At 34.1% G+C, this 18979-nt stretch overlaps 2 protein-coding genes across 3 annotated transcripts; one reads left to right on the top strand and one right to left on the bottom strand.

The window, feature by feature from the left end:
- Window positions 1–4238: 4238 nt before the first annotated feature.
- Window positions 4239–7759, bottom strand: stpg1 (sperm-tail PG-rich repeat containing 1). The gene is made up of 8 exons (XM_073821246.1): window positions 7711–7759; window positions 7506–7615; window positions 7247–7345; window positions 6878–7057; window positions 6257–6368; window positions 5562–5730; window positions 4661–4851; window positions 4239–4554 (listed from the first exon to the last, which is right to left on the bottom strand). The coding sequence occupies exons 1-8, from the start codon at window positions 7757–7759 to the stop codon at window positions 4481–4483; spliced, it is 984 nt and encodes a 327-aa protein (XP_073677347.1). The 3' UTR covers window positions 4239–4480.
- Window positions 7760–9337: 1578 nt separating this feature from the next.
- Window positions 9338–15231, top strand: meaf6 (MYST/Esa1-associated factor 6). Of its 2 annotated transcripts, XM_073822059.1 has the most exons (8): window positions 9338–9446; window positions 10009–10124; window positions 10209–10296; window positions 10424–10469; window positions 10778–10967; window positions 13342–13371; window positions 13673–13706; window positions 14807–15231. In XM_073822059.1, the coding sequence occupies exons 1-8, from the start codon at window positions 9357–9359 to the stop codon at window positions 14819–14821; spliced, it is 609 nt and encodes a 202-aa protein (XP_073678160.1). In that variant the 5' UTR covers window positions 9338–9356; the 3' UTR covers window positions 14822–15231. The 2 variants fall into 2 exon arrangements, with proteins under 2 accessions (XP_073678160.1, XP_073678161.1); XM_073822060.1 differs by lacking the exon at window positions 13342–13371.
- The last annotated feature ends 3748 nt before the right edge of the window (window positions 15232–18979 follow it).

Raw genomic sequence — 18979 nt, forward strand, 5'->3', positions numbered from 1 at the left:
GAATGGGTCTTAGCATGTTTAAATGATTAGAAACATTAAATGGTTTGGGTTTTGCTTTCTCGTTGTGAAAAAATATATAGTTCAGCCAAAAAATGCAAATGCAAAATGCAAATATTACTCAAATAACTGGAATAAAAATGAACAAAAACTATATGAATAGATTAACAGATAATAAAAAAAAATAGCAAAACAACAAAATTGCTAAAACTTTAACTGAATTTTAAATGGAAATGAAAATACAAAATTCTAAATATTAAATAATTATCGCTATACTATACTATACTACTATAGTGTTTAGAAATATTTTGAATTGGCTATCATTTATCTTTTTATTAGTTTTTGTATTTTATTATTTATAAATAATTATCATCTGCTCACCAAGCATTTATTTGATCCAAATTACAGCAAAAGCAGTAATATTGTGTAATATTTGTACTATTTAAAATAACTGTTTTCTATTTGAATATATTTAAAAAATTTAATTTATTCCTGTGATCAAAACTAAATTTTCAGAATCATTACTCCAGTCTTCAGTGTCACAAAACCCTTCAGAAATCATTCAAATGTTGAAATATATTCAAATATAAATTGATTAAAAGTGATAATCAAGGTATTTATAATGTTACAAAAGATTTCTATTTCAGATAAATGCTGTTCTTCTAAACTTTCTATTCATCACAGAAACCTGTAAAAGCAACTCAGCAGCAAATCAGAATATCACAATGATTTCTGAAGGATCATCTGACTAATGATGCTAAAAATTCAGCTTTGAAATCACAGGATTAAATTACATTTTAAAATATATTCAAATAAAAAGAGTTATTTTAAATAGTAAAAATATTTCTAAATATTTACTGTTTTCGTTGTACTTTGGATGAAATAAATACTGGCTTGGTGAGCAGAAGAGACTTCTTTAAAATATATTAAAAATCCTACTCTTTAACTTTTGACTAGTAGTATATATTATGTGAATCTTTATTAAGTAGTAAATAAAACAAATATTATTGGAGTATGTTTAACAAGAAAAAAATATTTCAGCCTTTCTGTTTCCAAATTATGTGTTGCAGGTTTGTTAATCTTTCAGTTTTATTTCAGCTTAGATTACTTTAATAAAAGGTACTTTTTTTAGCTGTTTTTGGACAAGGTCACAGTCCACTTTCACTAAGACTTCTGGTTCATTATCCGCTATAGGAAAATAACGAGCAAAATAACATGCAGTAAACGGTAAAACCATTTGCACTACAAACCAGTATGTTTATAATTAATATAATACATTAAAATAACATGGTAAGACACGCCGATTTGCAATATCAAGCAGCAAAACAAGTTGTTTTAGAGCTAAAAATAGCTGGACGCAGATGAGACTGGAAGCCAGACCCATAAAATGTCCAAATGGCTAGGCCTACTCTTTCGGGAAGAAAAAGGTGCATAGGTTCATCATAAGAGTGAGCAGAGGATAAGTAGATGTTTTCCAATTTGAGGTAAACTATTCTCTTAAAGAAAACCCCGTCATGCCAGATTTTTAGACTTTTTGGACTACGTTGGCCAATAGCATGATCACAAGAGGCATGAGCTCTCAAAAACCTCTCACCACTTTAACAGCTTCGATTAATTTCCGAAATCTGTAAGATTTCATGACAATAAAGATAAGCCGTTTTGGACAATGGTGAGGTCAGCATTTGAATATATTCACAGCTGCTGATGGGGGTGGTTGAACAGCTGCAGGGTTTGAGATATCAGCAACAGGCAACGTACGGGATGGGTAGACAACATTCTGCATTTCTGCACTCTTATTACTGCAAATATTTCACCAACTGTACTGAATTTTACTGCAAGGCCTCCCATACTGAAAAGATGTAGAACCTAATGAACCAAAGTAAAATAAAAGGTCCAAAGGGGAATTTTCACAATTAGGTAAAGTAGAACTAATTATGGTTCCCCAAAGAACCTTTCAGTGAACAGTTCTAAAGTAGGTAATCACCTAGCAACCACCATAGCAACTGAAAAGCATCACACTAAACACCAAACACCTTAGGAACCATAACAATGACTCAACAACCACCCAGAACACCCTAGAATCCTGGCAGCAAGTTTTGAGAACATTTTAGTCAATGTACAGTATTCAGAATTATCATTTAATCATCATTAGCTGATGGGTCAAAGACGTTAAGATGTCCATCAAAGAAATTTACAAAAGTGATTTTATGTCTATAGACAGCACATTAAATGTAAGCAAAATCTCTACTTTTAAGTTTTCTGAGAATAAAATGGCAAAATTTGGTTGAAATAATGTTACATTGTCATTCAGTGTAACACAATATGTATGTAAAAATTCAAACAAAATGCTTATTCTGATTTGTACATATTAAAATATAAAAGAATAATGGAACATATTGTTTTATTATGTTTTAAATGGGTAAGAAATTCTTACTGACAAATGGGCAAAACCAAGTAAAAGTACAGTAAAAGATGAATTACTTTCACCCCAAATACTAATTACAGCTAATTAGTATTTGGGGTGAAAGTAATTCATCTTTTAATATGTCATAAATAGATTTTTACTGTAAATATGCCTGACAAGATTGTTACTCTGATATTTTAGTGGGTGTCTTCTGTAAATTAGGGAGAAATGTATTATATTCATTTATTGCTCAGAAAAACAAAAACATATTGCAACAAAAAATGCAATAAAATTAAGCAGAAAACTTTTTTATATTTTTTGGAAAAACAACAACAATTTAAAGCAGTATTACACTTATTGTTTTATGCTTAAACCCTTTTTTATCTTTGACCCATATACACTGTACCATTATATTAAGAAGTTTCAGTTCAGTTGGATTTTTTTAAACACTTTTATTCAGCAAAGATGCATTTAATTGATTAAAAGTGCTTGTAAAGATTTCTGTGTCATTCTATTTATTATTATTCATCAAAGAATCTTGAAAAAATGTGTCACGGTTTTCACAAAATTATTTAGTAATAATAAAAAATGTTTCTTGAGCAGCAAATCAGCATATTAGAATGATTTCTGAAGGATCATGTGACACTGAAGACTTAAGTAATGATGCTCAAAATTCAGCTTTGTCATCACAGAAATAAATTATATTTTAAAATATAGTGAAATAGTTATTTTACATTATTACTGTTTTTGTAGCCAATAACAACTGTTCTATAATCATAAGTAAAGCATCTAATGTTTAAGCTCATAAATGTGGTATTCAACAGCCCAAAACAGCTCTGATGAATAATTTTTGTCCATAATGTTGGCCTTGTCCGGAGGTCATTCACTGACACTCCAGAGGACATTTTCATGTCATGACCGTCTGAAATCCCCTCATAGATTTTCGCATTGTTCAGATGAACGCAGACCTCCACACCCTTCTCTAGTCCCGCAACAGCTGCTCCTACCCTGTAATAAACCACTGACCCAGGATCAGCTGAAGCACATCACTCACATCATCAAGTTTACCATCCAGCAGGTCCAGGATCAGCTGCTGAGGGATGAAGGGTTTGGAGCTCAGCTGTGTCTGCTTTGACTTTCAGCTGTTCAGACATGACTCAGACAGAGAAAGCAGCTCTGTGTTTCTGTGAATGCTTTGATTCATTTAGTGACCAAGTCTGCATTATTTTGATTTAAAGAATACAGTAATATTGTGAAGTATTATTACAAAGTGAGTTTATTATAATAGATTTAAAATGTTATTTACTCCTGTGAGGCAAAGCTGAATTTCAGCAGCCATTACTTCAGCTGTCAGTATCACATGATCCTTCAGAAATCATGCTAATATGCTGATTTGCTGCTCAGTTATTAATAATAGTCCTATTATTATCAATGTTAGAAACATTTTTGTTGCAATGTTTTCACTGCTTAATATTTTTGTGTAAACCGTGATATTAACTGAACATTTAGCAGTGCATTTATTTAAAATAGATTTATTTTTGGAATATCATAAATGTTTTTAAAGTCACTTTTGATTAATATTATGCATCCTTAATTTTGTTTCTTACCTTTGAATGGTAGTGTATCAAGGTTTCCATAAAAATACAATTTTAAAATCAACATAATAATTTACTGTAAATAATGTAATAATATAGATATTAATTCAAATTTTTTCTTAAGCAGTAAATCAGCATATTAGAATGATTCCTAAAGGATCATGTGACACTGAAAACTGGAGTAATGATGCTGAAAATTCAGCTTTGCGTCACAGAGATAAATTACATTTTAAAATATTGTCATATAGAAAACAGTTATTTTAAATTGGAATAATATTTAACAGTATTTCTGTTTTTACTATAATTTTGATGAAATACATGCAGCCTTGGTGAGCATAAGAGACTTATTTCAAAAACCTTTAATATTCATTACAGCTCAATTATTAAAATAATCATTTAAAATAATCATATTAAGATGACATGTTTAGGAAGCATACTTCAAATCTGTATAAACTGTATTAAAATTTGTTCAAAATAAATTTGTTTAAGCCGGCATCCACATTTTTGCAGGATTATATAAGAATGACATCTTTGAAAGGACCGTGGGTTCATAGAAACCTGTTAGGGGCAAATTTATGACATTCAGTACTTAGATACTTGATAAAACTTAAAACACTACAGTTAAACACTACTTTAAATGAAGTAAAGATTATGTAAGTGTTACCTGGACCAGGTATGTCCTGTCCTTTGATGTCTTGCATCCACCTGCTTGTCCCAGACAGGAAGGCGGCACTAGATACAGGGTGTTTGATCGACCGATTGTAGTTCACTACGTCATAGTGACCTGGGCCAGGGAAGGGTGGGTCTTTTGTGGGTATCAGAGGTGGCGCTGATAATCCCAAGTAGTGTCTCCTTCTGCACAGATACAAGACATTTTATGAACCACTTCCTTAAGGTTCCATGAAGAACAAGACATTTGAAATATCTATGACTTTTTTTTTGTTGTTGTTGGTATTGTTTTTTGTTGTATGTTTTTGCACTCCAAAAAAAAAAAAAAAAAGAAATATCTATGACTATGCTAATTCTGCTTTTGAAAAACTATGATAAAAGAAGGTGTTTTTATACAGCGGTGGCCAAAATTATTAGTCTGTTATTGCTGTAGTGTTTCAGCAGGAAATATCAGTTTACATTTCCAAATTCATTTTGCCATTAACTGTAATAATCCTGTGAGATGTTTGTCTGCACAAGGAGTCTGACAACAGCCAGTGCTCCACACAGAGATCTGATCTCATCATCGTCCAGTCTATCTGGAATGACATGAAGAAACAGAACAAACCGAGACTAAATCCAGAAGAACTATGACAACGTTTCCAAGCTGCTTCAAGAGACCTACCTGCAAAGCTACCTGAAAAACTATGTGCAGGTGCATCTAGGGCAAAAGCTGCTTTAAACACAAAGTATGGTCACACCAAATGTTGATTTCATGTAGTTAATAGAAGTTAATTGATAAAGAAAATCTATTTATGACATTATTTTTGACAGCATCCTGCATTATTGCTCTTGACAACATGAAATAAAGTGTAAAACCCTTATTGGTGTAATTTTATTGCAGTTCTGACACTTACGGCAGAACAGTTCTCTTCACAGGTTCTTGTGGTTGATGAGGGTTATAGGTCCCGGGACCAGGCATGTTGTTTCTCACTGGTGGCTGGATCCGAGCAGTGGTGGACTTAAAACAGGAAACAAGGCCATGAGGGGTCTTCTGGAGCAAAACGTCACTCACGTTATAGTGGCCTTCAGAATGAAGACAGAGATGGAAAGATTCATCATCCGTAGTTACTTTTTTTTGTTTGGAACATTAATTTGAGCATAAGTAGCAAAGGTATATTTGTAGCAATAGCCAACAGTACATTGTATGGGTAAAAATTATTAGTTTTTCTTTTATGCCAAAAATCATTAGGATATTAAGTAAAGACCATGCTCCATGAAGATATTTTGTATATTTCCTACCAAAAATACATTAAAACGTCATTTTTGATTAATAATATGCATTTCTAAGAACTTTAAAGTCACTTTTCTCAATATTTAGATTTTGTTTTTGCAGATTCCAGATTTTCCAATAGTTGTATCTCAACCAAATATTGCCTTATCCTAACAACCATAAAAAAAATTGACGCTTATGCTTGGTTTTGTGGTCCAGGGTCATATATAATATTTTTAACCTCAGAGTAAATTACTTAATTGTGTTAACAGTTTGTATTGCACCTCTAACTTAATCTTAATCTACATTTAAAATTGGTGAAATATGTGAGTTACTCACAGGGAGAGGGTCCTTTAAAGTTGTCTGAGACACTGGCACTCCGTTTGGTTTTAGAGCGAAATGCACTTTGAGCCGAAATGGTTGACGTTTTGTCCACAGCACTGTAAGACACCTGAAAACAACATGAATTAAATCATACACTACCTTTCAAAAATTTAGAGTCAGTAAGATTTTTTTAAAAGACATTATTCAGCAAAAAGCATCAAATCAAAAGTGACAGTAAAGACATTTATAATGTTACAAAAGATCTCCATTTCAAATAAATGTTGTTCTTTTTAACTTTCTATAGATTCAAAGAATCCAAAGAGAATCCAAAATGTAGCACGCTTTCCACAAAAAATATTAAGCAGCACAATTGTTTTCAAAAATGTCAAATCAGCATATTAGAATGATCCCTGAATAACTATTTGACACTGAAGCATTCAATTCAAATAGAAAACAATTATTTTAAGTTGTAATAATATTTCACAACATTACTGATATTTTAAATTCGGTGAGCATAAGGCACTTCTTTCAAAAACATTATTTTTTTTTTTTTTACCAAATTGTAAGTATTCACTGTGACAAATAACAATAGTGTAGTCTCTGCCACAAATTCTAAAGAAATATGTACATACATACATCATATTGATTTGGGGCAGGATTTTCAATTTTCGGTGTTTCCTTCTTTACTGCAAGAGGCAGACGGAACATTCTGGATTCTCCTCTATTAAAATCGTGCTTGTGAAGTAGAGACGTCTGAAGGTTATAAGCATCAGGTCCTGGGCTTAACCTCTGGAAGCTACGGGGCACACGACCAGCCTTGAGACAAGACAAAAGCCAGTAATATTATTCATAATAGTAGATTTAAAAAAAAGTGCAAGTCAATTAACAGGAAAGCCAAACTAAGACTTAATAATCTTAAAGATGGTGCCTGAACGTGCATTGATTAATGTAGAATATGACATTTTGAGATGTTTATGTACAACAAGTCTCTGATCAAAATCTTACTTTTGAAGCAAAGCTGCCTGTTCCTCTCTTAGAGAATGAAGGACTGCATCCCTCAGCAGGTGCATGTGCGATATATGAACCAGGCCCAGGATTTTCATTCTAAAATGATAGATAGATAGATAGATAGATAGATAGATAGATAGATAGATAGATAGATAGATAGATAGATAGATAGATAGACAAGCATTGCTTTTAATGTCACACTGTATAAACCATAACAGATTAATAAAGGAAAGGCTGGATTATTTAATAAACTCACCAATAGGTGATCTTGAAACCTTTTTGACTGCGAGGAAAAGCCTTTCTTCTCTTCATTGCTGATAATGATTGTCTGGTACTTGGTTGGAATGGATGAAGCACATCCTTGAACTACAGAGAAAAATACATGTCTCTGATTCAAAATAAATAACGTTACAGTAAAAACACTTTGGTAGATTTAAGGACACTAAAGGCAAATCACTCACATTCATTCAGGCCTTTGTATATTTTGCCCATGCTTTCCTTTCCTTGCATGTCATGTAGTTTTCTTTGAGTAGAGGAAGACAGAAAAGATAAACATAAAAAAGTCTTTAATTATTAATAAGCAGTCGGTTTAAACACTGAGAGAAATAACCTGTTCTGTTGTTTCCATGCTGTTGTAGGTGAACTCACTCTGAGTTTCTGTTGGACTGACTTTTGTGTTGCTATGGCAACATGTAAACGTGACGCCGAGAGTTAGGAAAAACTAGTTAACATTAGTTAACATTTCCTACTAGTAAACAACATTAATCGGTAAACGACATTAACAAAGAAAATAAATACATTAAAGTCACTTAAGTGAATTTACAATTTTGGTCGATTCTATTTTTATGAGGAAATCGGGTAAAAGTAAATCTACGATATTTTACTATTAAATAAATATGTTAATATATAAATAGTTGCTCTTGCCCTTATCAATTACCTTCTCGTTTAAATATGCATTCCAAGTAGGCTTCTTCTGTGAGGTCTGTTGTTTTTATAACAAGTACTCTGTCGCCGCTTTGTGGCCACGGGTGTGTGTAAAATTACAGAAAAGCCAGAAAAAAAGCGGGAGAAAGCGCGAGAAAGCGGGTGATTTTGTTGTGCGGGACACGAACGCGCTCCATGTTGTTGTTGGCTGAAGGCAAAGAAATTTCATATTGGCTAGAACTGAAAATTGTACGCAGAACGTAAACTCAAGGAGGCGTGGTTTTCATGTTCACGCATGCGTTTCATTCTATGGTTTCATTGGTCAAGGCGGAGGACACGTCACATGGCAAACATCAAAACGCGAATAAAATAAATTTATATATATATACAACTTAGTGTATTTGTCAGGATTTTACGATTATTATTAAAAAAATTCCTGGCCTAAAAATTATCGCACCCAAACCGCAAGGCCTAAGTAACTGAAATAAACACTTGCTTAGGGAAAAAAAAAACATAGGTTAAGGAAAAAAGCCAGGGATCAAGGATGGCCAAATGCATATCAATTAAAATTCGAAAGAGAGAGAATAAAAATAAATGTAAAATAATAGAATAAAAATAAAACATAAATAAGCAGATGCCATAACAATAAACAAAATCTTTATAACAAAATAAATTAATTATTAAAAAACAATGACAGTGAGCATACATTCAAAGTTTTAGTTGCCTTTTTGTTACTGGAGGTAGATAAAGATTTTATATCGGTTTTAATATATTTTCTTTAAAGTAAGAAAAGTAGGGGTTGCGTTTCATAATTTTGCATTTGTGATAAATTTGAAGTAGCGACAACAGTACTTTTTCTCTTTACATATAAACAACAACACGCACAAACGACTACAATGAAGGTTAACAAACCTCAATTTAAAAACTACTATTGTTTAAAAAAAGCTGTGGAGAAATACACGCAAAATACCTTTGTATATAAAGTATTTCATTTGTTTCATTTGATTTGTTTTCATTTTTCAAATCAAATGTTTGTTTGATTAGATTTTTTTGTGCTTTAGTGGTTCGAATTCTTCTCTGGAGGCGAAACGCGCGCCCCCTGTCGGAATGGAGGACATGCGCGGTACTGCAGTCAGAGAGTCCCGCTTCGCTGTTCTCGGTCATTGAGCAGCTCAGTTCCATCATGGCGATGCACGCCAAAGCGACTCCACCGCAGATCCCCGACACCCGCCGCGAGCTCTCCGAGCTGGTCAAGAGAAAACAAGAGCTTGCGGTAATTATAAACGTTTCTAAATGTCCAAAACTCTAAAACCCGTATTGATGCGGCACGTTAAAAGACTGAAATGTACACTGAAATAGCGGTGTCTGTGTTAGCATACTCACACGAGTTTGAAAAACTGTTAGAAATATTTTAAAATGAAGGTATGAATATGTGTTTGTATTTAGAAACCATAAAGTCTTATTTTGCCATATGTGTACTACATTTATCAAAATTGTATTACAATAACTAACGTTACTGTATGTCTATGCTAACGTGCTAACTATGTTAGCCGCTTTTGTTGTGGCGCCTCCTGATGCACAACATACAGCACAGACATAACGTTGCAGCAATAAAAACATGCCACTTGTGCACAGATTCTGTGTACAGAATGAACAAAGGAAGTCTAACTGCAAGGAGAAATTAATATTTATTATATGTATGTCATGTATGATTGACAGCTGCAACTAAAACTTTGACAATATTATCCGATTTAATACTGTTAAAATGTTTGGACAACCCCGTATTGATAAAAGCGCTGTATACATTAAGGTGATTGATTGATTGATTTTCCCAGGAGACTTTGGTAAATCTGGAGAGACAGATTTATGCATTTGAAGGCAGTTACCTGGAGGACACTCAGATGTATGGTAACATCATTCGAGGATGGGACCGATATCTGACCAATCAAAAGTGAGTGTGATGTGACTTCATGTGATTCAGTGATGTGTAAATCTTAAAGATGCAAAGGTTAACATCTACTTTCTTCTACTATAGGAATTCCAACAGCAAGACTGATCGGAGGAATAGGAAGTTCAAGGAAGCAGAACGTCTTTTCAGCAAGTCCTCCGTCACATCAGTTGCGGTCAGTGTTTTAGAAATATACCTTATTTGTGCATATATAATAAGTAAAAGAAAAGTATGAAATAACAAAAAAGAAATGGTATAATAATTTAGTAAATTATCTGAGTATTTCATTGATTGTCATACAGGCTGTTTGTGCTCTTGGAGGAATTCCTGATCATATGAATGAAAAACGTGAGTAGAATCTCAAGCTTCTTGTGTCTGTAAAAGATTTCTTATATTTTTAATTTGTAAATGGGCTATGTTTAAAAACCTGTTGAGCTGCTGCCACAAATTTGCGCCTACCTAGGCAGCTTTTTTGAGTATCAAGTAAAAAATGAGTATCAAATGAGCACTAAGAACCTTTGATCATGCATATGATGCCCAAAAATGCAGTTATGAGAAACAGCCAATGTGGCGAGTGTATTCAGTAGATTTTGCCTTAATATGTTAATCATTTCTAGTAACGATTAGTAAACTTTCCTTTTCTTTTGCTTCCTTAGGCGAACCAGGTAGCGGAACAGAGAGCGACACGTCCCCAGATCTCCAAAACCAGGAAAACGAACCAAGCCAGGAAGACACAGAAGAGGCAGATGGAGCCCTGCAAGACCTGAAACCCCAGAAAGCTGCTTCATCTTCTTCTGGGAGCCACCACAGCAGTCACAAGAAACGCAAGAACAAGAACAGACACAGGTACCTGATCTCCAGCAGGCCCTTGGGGTCCAGGTTTTAAGATGTTTTTTTGTTTTGTTTTGTTTAACTTACTAGCCCACTCTGGCTGGTCCAGTGCCAACTATTTGATTGTAAATTATTTGTCTTTTGGCCACATCTAAATATGTGAGCAGTTTTCCCAAATGGGAGGATTTGAATTCATTTTCATAGTGCTGTGGCTCCAGCTCAGCTCAGTTTGCTTTGTTTTCTCCTTTTCAGTATCTTTATCTGCTCTTTCCTCTCATGTGGATCCAACCTAAGGTCTCTTACTCAGTTCTGATGTGTTTTGGTCCACTTCAGACCGGTTTGATTAGAGATGATGTTCAGGTTTAACATCTGTGTTTGTATTAGATCAGTGTTTCTCAACCCTGGTCCTGGGCGCCCCCCAACACTGCACATTTTGTGTGTCTAATCAGGCACACCTGATTGCACTCATTAGCTCATTAGAAAACATCTCCAGGACCTGAAATGGGTGTGTCAGATAAGGAAGACATACAAAAGGCGCAGTGTTGGTGGGTGCCCAGGACCAGGTTTGAGAAACACTGTATTAGATTGATGGAAGGAAGGTTTTGAGCAGCTAGTTTTCCTTGGTTCAGCCTAGGGCTGCACGATTAATCGCACGATGTTGTGAGGCGCGTTTAGTCAATGAAGCCGGTACTTTGATTAGTAGTAAATCTCCATCACGTGCACTCAGCTGCGTTCTCTGTGTATTAATTGCTGCTCCAGCTGAACGCACATGATGGAGATTTACTACTAATCAAAGAACCGGCTTCATTGACTAAACGCGCCTCACAACATCGTGCGATTAATCGTGCAGCCCTAATTCAGCCTAGAGCTGGGGTGCCCAACCCTGTTCCTGGAGATCTACCTACCTGCAGACTTTAGTTCCAGCCCTGCTCCAACACAGCTGTCTGTAATTATCAAGTGCTACCTAAGAGATTAATTAGCTGGTTCAAGTGTTTGATCAAGGTTGGAGCTGAACTTTGTATGATGGTAGATCTCCAGAAACAGGGTTGGGCACCCCTGGCCTAGAGCATACATTGGCCCTACTGCATTTATAAATGATTTATGGAAAATTATGGATTAAAAGGTTTGATATTTACAGTGTTTAAAATGAACCTTAACCTTAATTTAACTTTCATGAATAAATACTGTCCTGTTTATCTGTATTTTTTATTTTATTTTAGGAATTGCATAATTACGTAATTTAGGAATTGCAAGATTAAAGTCGTGATACTTTGAGAAAAAAGTTAAAATTACAAGAATAAAGTCCTAGCAATACGAGAATCATTTTGAGAAAAACAAATTGAGAATGAAGTTTATAATAAACTTAAATGTTTTGAGAATAAAGGTGAAATATTATGGGAATAAAATTGAAATATTATGGGAATAAAGTTGAAATGACAACAATAAAGTCAAATTCACTAGAATAAAGTCAGTTTTTAAGAATACAGCCAAAATATTTTGAGAATAAAGTTGAATTACGAGAATAAAGTTGAAAAATTGAGAATAAAGTCGAAATTACGAGCAAAATTACGAGAATAAAATCGATTACAGTCGAAATTGAGAATAAAGTCAAAATTACGAGAAAAATTATGAGAAATTCAAAATTATAAGAATGAAGTCGAATAATGTAAAAATTGCGGGAATATAGTAAAAATGACGGGAATAAAGTCAAAATATTTGAGAATCAAGTCGAAGTTACGAGAGAATAAAGTCGCAGTTATGAGAAAGTCATAATATTTTCAGAATAAAGCAGAAGTTACGGGAATAAAGTCAAAGTTAGGATAATACAGTCGAAATTACAAGAATAAAGTATGTTTATGTTTTTTTTTTTTTTTAATGCGGCACTACACTTTTTGCATACATATTACATTGTATTGTTTCTTAAGAACAAGACTCTTGCTAATTTTTTTATTGTTATGCAAATTTATAAACACAATTTGCTTACACAGTGAATATTTGATAAATGAAATATTGGAAAAACTTTAGTTTATCTTTTGTAAAACAAACTGCATTTTAATTAAATTTTAAGTACTTTTTAATTTCATGTCTTTTTACGTATTCCAGCGATTAACAAGACTGATGTAATTTGCTCTTCAAACATGTCTTGATCTTTCTGTCTTTCTTTTGGAAACTGATGGTCGAATCCAGGATCACTTCAGATAATAGATGCGCACTAGTTAGGGTTCTATATTTACTAACACCCTATTGTCTGTCCTGTTGTTCATCTAGTGTACTACTGAAGGTGTCCACACATTGACACCTTATGTAGTGGACTGTGGGATTGACGTGCTGCTCAGTTTAGTTCACTAACCTCTAATGCTCTCTTCCTTCCTAACGCTGACCCCTTCAGCCCTTCTGGCATGTTTGATTATGACTTTGAGTAAGTCTCAATTTTACTTCCTGTTTCTCACTCCTGTGTCTTCTGTCCATTAGCTTCATAGGGCCGTCCACGTCACGTGGATGAATGCTGTGACGCTTGCTTCTACCTGATCATTTGCAGATGTCGCTGCAGTTTCTTTTTTGGTTTTGTTTGGTTTTACATTTATTTTTCAGCTGCATGTTTGTGGAGTTCATAGACTTGGTGGGGTTTATTTAGTTAGTTGCATGAAGGGTTTTAATCAGGTTCATTTGTTTATCTGACCATAATGAGCCACTTGTTAATGCATGTTTCCTTCTTACAGATTTGACATGAAGATGAACAAGAAACCCAGAGCAGTAAGTCCAGATGTACTTCTCTTTACAAATGTAAATTTAGGAGTGTCAATCACACAGATGCATTAAAAAAATCCATTAATTCCAGCATATTATATAGTCTTTTATATGTAGTGAATAATTGGGGCCTGAGCACTGGTTGTGCGAGGTACACGTATAGATTTAATTCGCACTCCATGTCACAAAGTTCGCTATTCAGGGCTGTATAAAAAGCGCATGCTCTGGAATTTGATATACTCCTTCAAGGATTTCCATCCGATTGTCACCAAACTTGGTCAACATGATCTCAAGACATTGAGGATGCTAAACTGCCATTGGATTTTTGATATCTCGAACAGTTTGGCCGTGAAGAGGCGACAAATTTATGGCGAGAAATGAGAAACAAGAAGTGTAAGCTTCTTAGTTTTACTCGATTTGCTTCAAACTTCTTCAGAACATAATGTCAAGACACAGCCAATGAGAATCTGTAAAGGGGTCCTTGATGTGGCAACGTGTCAAACTTGAATATTTTTTTCAGGTGTTTTTTAGGCCCTTAACATGCAAAAGCTCATAAATGGGCGTGAAGGAGGTGCTCTAAAGCGCCACCTTTAGACTAAACTAGTGGTTCAATGAAGTGCCCCTCCCGCTACGTTTCTCGTACATGTACGAAAATTGGCACACACGTCTAATACACCAATACCCACAGATAAGTCTCTTGGAGCACAATCCTAAGCCCAATAGGAAGTCAGTTATTTTTCATTTTCTCAGCATATTTTGCCATTTCAGGCATTGTACTTTAACATACTCCTCCCACAGATGTTTTCGGATCAACACCAAATTTGGTCAGTGTAATCTAAAGCCCTTTATAATGTTGAATTGTGAAGATCTAGAGTTTTCATTGAAGGGCTTGTCTGTGGCGGCCTGACAAATTTAGATGTTTCGCCATGAAACAGGAAGTTGCTATAACTCTGGTGCGAGGGCCCTTTTAAGGCTGCTTGCAGCTTTAATTCTCAATTATTTTTATACAATTATTTTATTTCATATATAGAAGCTTTTACTTTTGTTTGTAAGACACTTTATTGTCTGTGGAGTGTTTTTCTCAGTGTAATTGGTTAATATTGCAGGATTACTCGGCCTGACGGATCCTGGATGATATTCACAAACCAAACCTCTTCAGTCAGCTTCAATTCTCTCCTGTCTTGACCATCTGGATCTTCTGCTGCATTTCACCATATTTGTGTTTGCTACTTACTTGGATGTAGTGAAGCTCTTGTGTGATTGTTCTTCTCTGATGGATTCAGATCCACCTTATTGCATGATATGTACTGCAGACATAAGGTTCCGGTTTTGCTAATAATGATGAAATCTTTTTATTTATGATGTTAACATGGATGATGTATCATTGAATTCAAACCTTTCCCTCCTGCTTTTGGATATCTTTCAGTTTTGTTTTGTGAAACTTATGTAGCTAATGTAAAAAGTTGGTCATGTTATTACTTTTTTGTTGTTTTATACCATCTTGTTTTGAATAAAACTGAAATAAGAAAGATTTGTTCTTTGGTGACCAGTTCTTGGATTGAACATAGTAACTTTCCATTATTTGGACAGTGATCATACTGAGTGAATGCTGTTCTTAGAACCATTCTTTATGATATGCATTGTATAAGAGTTGACAGAAACATCAGTTCCAATCCAACATGGCAAATACAGGGACCTGTTTAAATGTGTAAATACAGGCAGAGCTCTGACATTCCCACCTTAACTTAATTTTTTTAATTTAATAAGAAAAATCGATAATTTTGACCCATACAATGTATTGTTGGCTATTGCTACAAATATACCCATGCTGCTTATGACTGGTTTTGTGGTCCATGGTCCGATGTACGCTCAACAGCTAGAGATAACCCATAATGCAGTGTGAGAGTCGCGCGCTGACTGAATTCCTGCGTCTCTCCAGACGATGTATATTATATATTATATATATATTATATATACTGTCGAAAGATTTAATCTCGATTTAGATGCTATATTGTTTTATTATCAAATGTTATATTATTCTAGAGTTTGGGAGCTGTTTGGGAAAAGCATTTTTTGTTATAAAGTAAGGTGTTTCTGTCATTTTTGCACTCGCCAGCCACACCAGCCACAATGTTTGGTCTTTATGCAGAATAGAGAAACATCAGGTATGACAATGAATGCAGATATGCTTGACAAGATGAACTAAGAATTTTTTCACAGATATGTTCAAGCTATTTAATATTGTTTGCCTTTAATATAAACAGCAAAGTGATTCAGGTGATTTTATGAGTGCATTCACTACATTTAGAAAGGAATTTTTTTCCCACAAAATATTTACTGCATTAAAATGGTATCAGAGTTGTATTTAAAGTATGTAATTTGATTGGTTGTAATGTAAAGCAAACTTTAATGTTTCTGTCATTTTGTCATATGATATAAAGAGACTAAATACAAACCTGCTACGCAGCTGAAAATCAGATTAAATGACATTTAAACATTAAAAAATATCTGTTAATTTTGAGGGGATGCAATAATGCAAAAATGCAATATTAAAATTTTGCCTTGAAAAGGTATGATAAAAGGAAAAGCAGTGGTGGATTCTTCTCCAACATTTTTTAGACACATGAAGTTAGAGATAGCTAATAATCTGTCGATTGAACTGGTTGAGCAGAGAAACATAGAGGAGAAAGACGCCCATTGAGCTCTTCACTGATCTCATCCACTCCATTGAGAGATGTTGAACTGCTGGAGAGGATGGAGGAGCAGCAGAGAAACAGCAGCGAGAGCTCACTGGAAAGCTGGAGCAGGACATCACTTAACTAAAGATGAGAAACACTGAGCTGGAGCAGCTCTCACACACTGAAGATCACCTCCACCTCCTACAGGTCAGTCAACATCTCTCTGATCAATAATAATGCAGTATATGACACTATAACACTCTCCACGCTAAAGGATTTCTCCTGCTGTGGATTTACTCATCCCTGAGCAGCCCTACAAACACCAGGAATTGGCCTGAGATGAAATGATGTGGAGTCCAGCTCTCATATCTACTCTTTCACTGGTCAATCTTTTGATGGGAAACTCTATCCGTATTTTGGCCCATCCTTAAACTATGAAGGTGAAAACTCAATCCCACTTATCATTACACCTGTCACTTGCGATAAATGAATTTACATCCCTGATGTGAAAGATGAAAATAATAATTACAGTACAGACCAAAAGTTTGGACACACCTTTGAACCAAAGTTTTCTTTATTTTCATGACTATGAAAATTGTAGATTCACACTGAAGGCATCAGAACTATGAATTAACATATGTGGAATTATATACATAACAAAAAAGTGTGAAACAACTGAAAATATGTCATATTCTAGGTTCTTCCAAGTAGCCACCTTTTGCTTTGATTACTGCTTTGCACACTTTTGGTATTCTCTTGATGAGCTTCAAGAGGTAGTCACCTGAAATGGTTTTCACTTCACAGGTGTGCCCTGTCAGGTTTAATAAGTGGGATTTCTTGCCTTATAAATGGGGTTGGGACCATCAGTTGTGTTGTGCAGAAGTATATATAGTATATATATAGTATATATAGAATTAAATTTTTTATAGAATTAAATATAATTCCACATGTCTTAATTCATAGTTTTGATGCCTTCAGTGTGAATCTACAATTTTCATAGTCATGAAAATAAAGAAAACTCTTTGAATGAGAAGGTGTGTCCAAACTTTTGGTCTGTACTGTATATTTGAAAACATTATGTATGTGGGATGAAGGGTCTTTAAGTTTTTTTTTTTTTTTTTAAGTTTTTAGAATTTGCTATATATTTTTAATCTAAGTAATGTAATGCTTGTTTATTCATGGCATTTTCACACCTTAAATTGTCTGTATAATATTAACATCAAATAAACTAAAAATAATCTTAATAAACTGTTGTATCAAGGCTGTTTGTTTCATCTCCCTTACATCAGATAGTAATATATAACAGAACTGTATGATTACCATATTGATATTACACAGTATTTATATAGCACTTCAAGGTGTATAAAAAAAAAAAAAAAGATACCATAGTGACCATGGTAAAACACTGCAGGCAAAATGCTATTTTTTCATGCACCCGTCAAATTTGAGATTTTGGGCTTTTTGGTTTTTCATAAAGTGTTTTTTAGACTAGTGGGAAGACAACATCCAAAATACACTGTTAAGTGTTTCTTTTATAGCACTGTATCTATTTGTGTCAATAGATTTCAATTACAATACATATTTTAAAGGCTGTTTTCTCAAAATGAGTTTTTTCTCTTACACTGAGCCATAAATCTCCCTCAGTAGCACTTACACACGTCAAACTTTTAATTTTTATTCCTGTCTATATCCTGAAGGTTTTTACAGAGGGATTTGTTCATATATAATTTGCTTGATTTTATACAACATTTTATTCCTTAAAAAATTGTAAAAAAAATAGTGTTTCCTGTCTGTTCTAAGTTTTTTTTTAAGAGTGACTAAATGAGATACCCAAAATCCCCTCTGTAAATACTTTTGACTCTAATATGTCAAATAAATTAAATAAGAATTTTGAAACTGACTTCATCCGTGTTTAGATTTTTGTTCTAGAAATGTATGCAAATTAGCAAATATTGCATTAAATAATACCTAATATGCATATTTAAACATAACATTTTAGAAACTTGTAATACAAAAAATGTTTGCAATTATTAATGTAATCAATCAGCTGGGTAAGTCATAACTATTAGTTTTTTTTACCCTATTCACCTGCAGTGTCGCGCCTTAACTACCTTCTTGTGCTCTTACTCTTTTCCTTTACTCCTGGTAACTTTTGATGAATTAATGAAAAATAATTAAGTTCTGTAAGCAAACCTCATTCAAATTGTCTCTACAAATAAATAAATTAATTAACAGCAGTGAGAGAATGGCAGTGAGAGTCTCCTCTGCTGACTATGAATCTGAAAGTTGTAATTTTTAAATGCGTCTCTACGAAATAAACGTAGTTATTGTGCTTTTTTGCGCTTCAAACAAAGCAAAACTTAAGATGCTGTCAAGAAAGAGCCGCTTAATTTTTTTTTACTAAGAAGTCTCTTTTTGTGTAAATACAAACACTGAAATCAATATTCATGTCACAAAATTACCCGCATTTACCTTTTCTGTCTTTGAGACGTTAAAAAACTTTTACCCAGAGCTTGAAAAATCATGGTAGTGTTTTTCACATCAGGTTCCCACGACTAAACCCTGCATCCACGAGAGCAACAGGCGTCACATAACATATCA

Source organism: Garra rufa, chromosome 17 (genome assembly GCF_049309525.1).
Source record: "Garra rufa chromosome 17, GarRuf1.0, whole genome shotgun sequence".
NCBI lineage: Eukaryota > Metazoa > Chordata > Actinopteri > Cypriniformes > Cyprinidae > Garra > Garra rufa.

Bases quoted from the DNA above. Each gene is read 5' to 3' on its own strand.
- stpg1 (XM_073821246.1), bottom strand. From the start codon at position 7,759: ATGCAAGGAAAGGAAAGCATGGGCAAAATATACAAAGGCCTGAATGAA. The intron at 7,346-7,505 runs GTGAGTTTATTA...CTATCATTTTAG, and splicing joins GGTTTCAAGATCACCTATTG to AATGAAAATCCTGGGCCTGG. The intron at 7,058-7,246 runs GTAAGATTTTGA...TCTTGTCTCAAG, and splicing joins CAGGCAGCTTTGCTTCAAAA to GCTGGTCGTGTGCCCCGTAG.
- meaf6 (XM_073822059.1), top strand. From the start codon at position 9,357: ATGGCGATGCACGCCAAAGCGACTCCACCGCAGATCCCCGACACCCGC. The intron at 10,125-10,208 runs GTGAGTGTGATG...CTTCTACTATAG, and splicing joins CGATATCTGACCAATCAAAA to GAATTCCAACAGCAAGACTG. The intron at 10,297-10,423 runs GTCAGTGTTTTA...ATTGTCATACAG, and splicing joins CCTCCGTCACATCAGTTGCG to GCTGTTTGTGCTCTTGGAGG.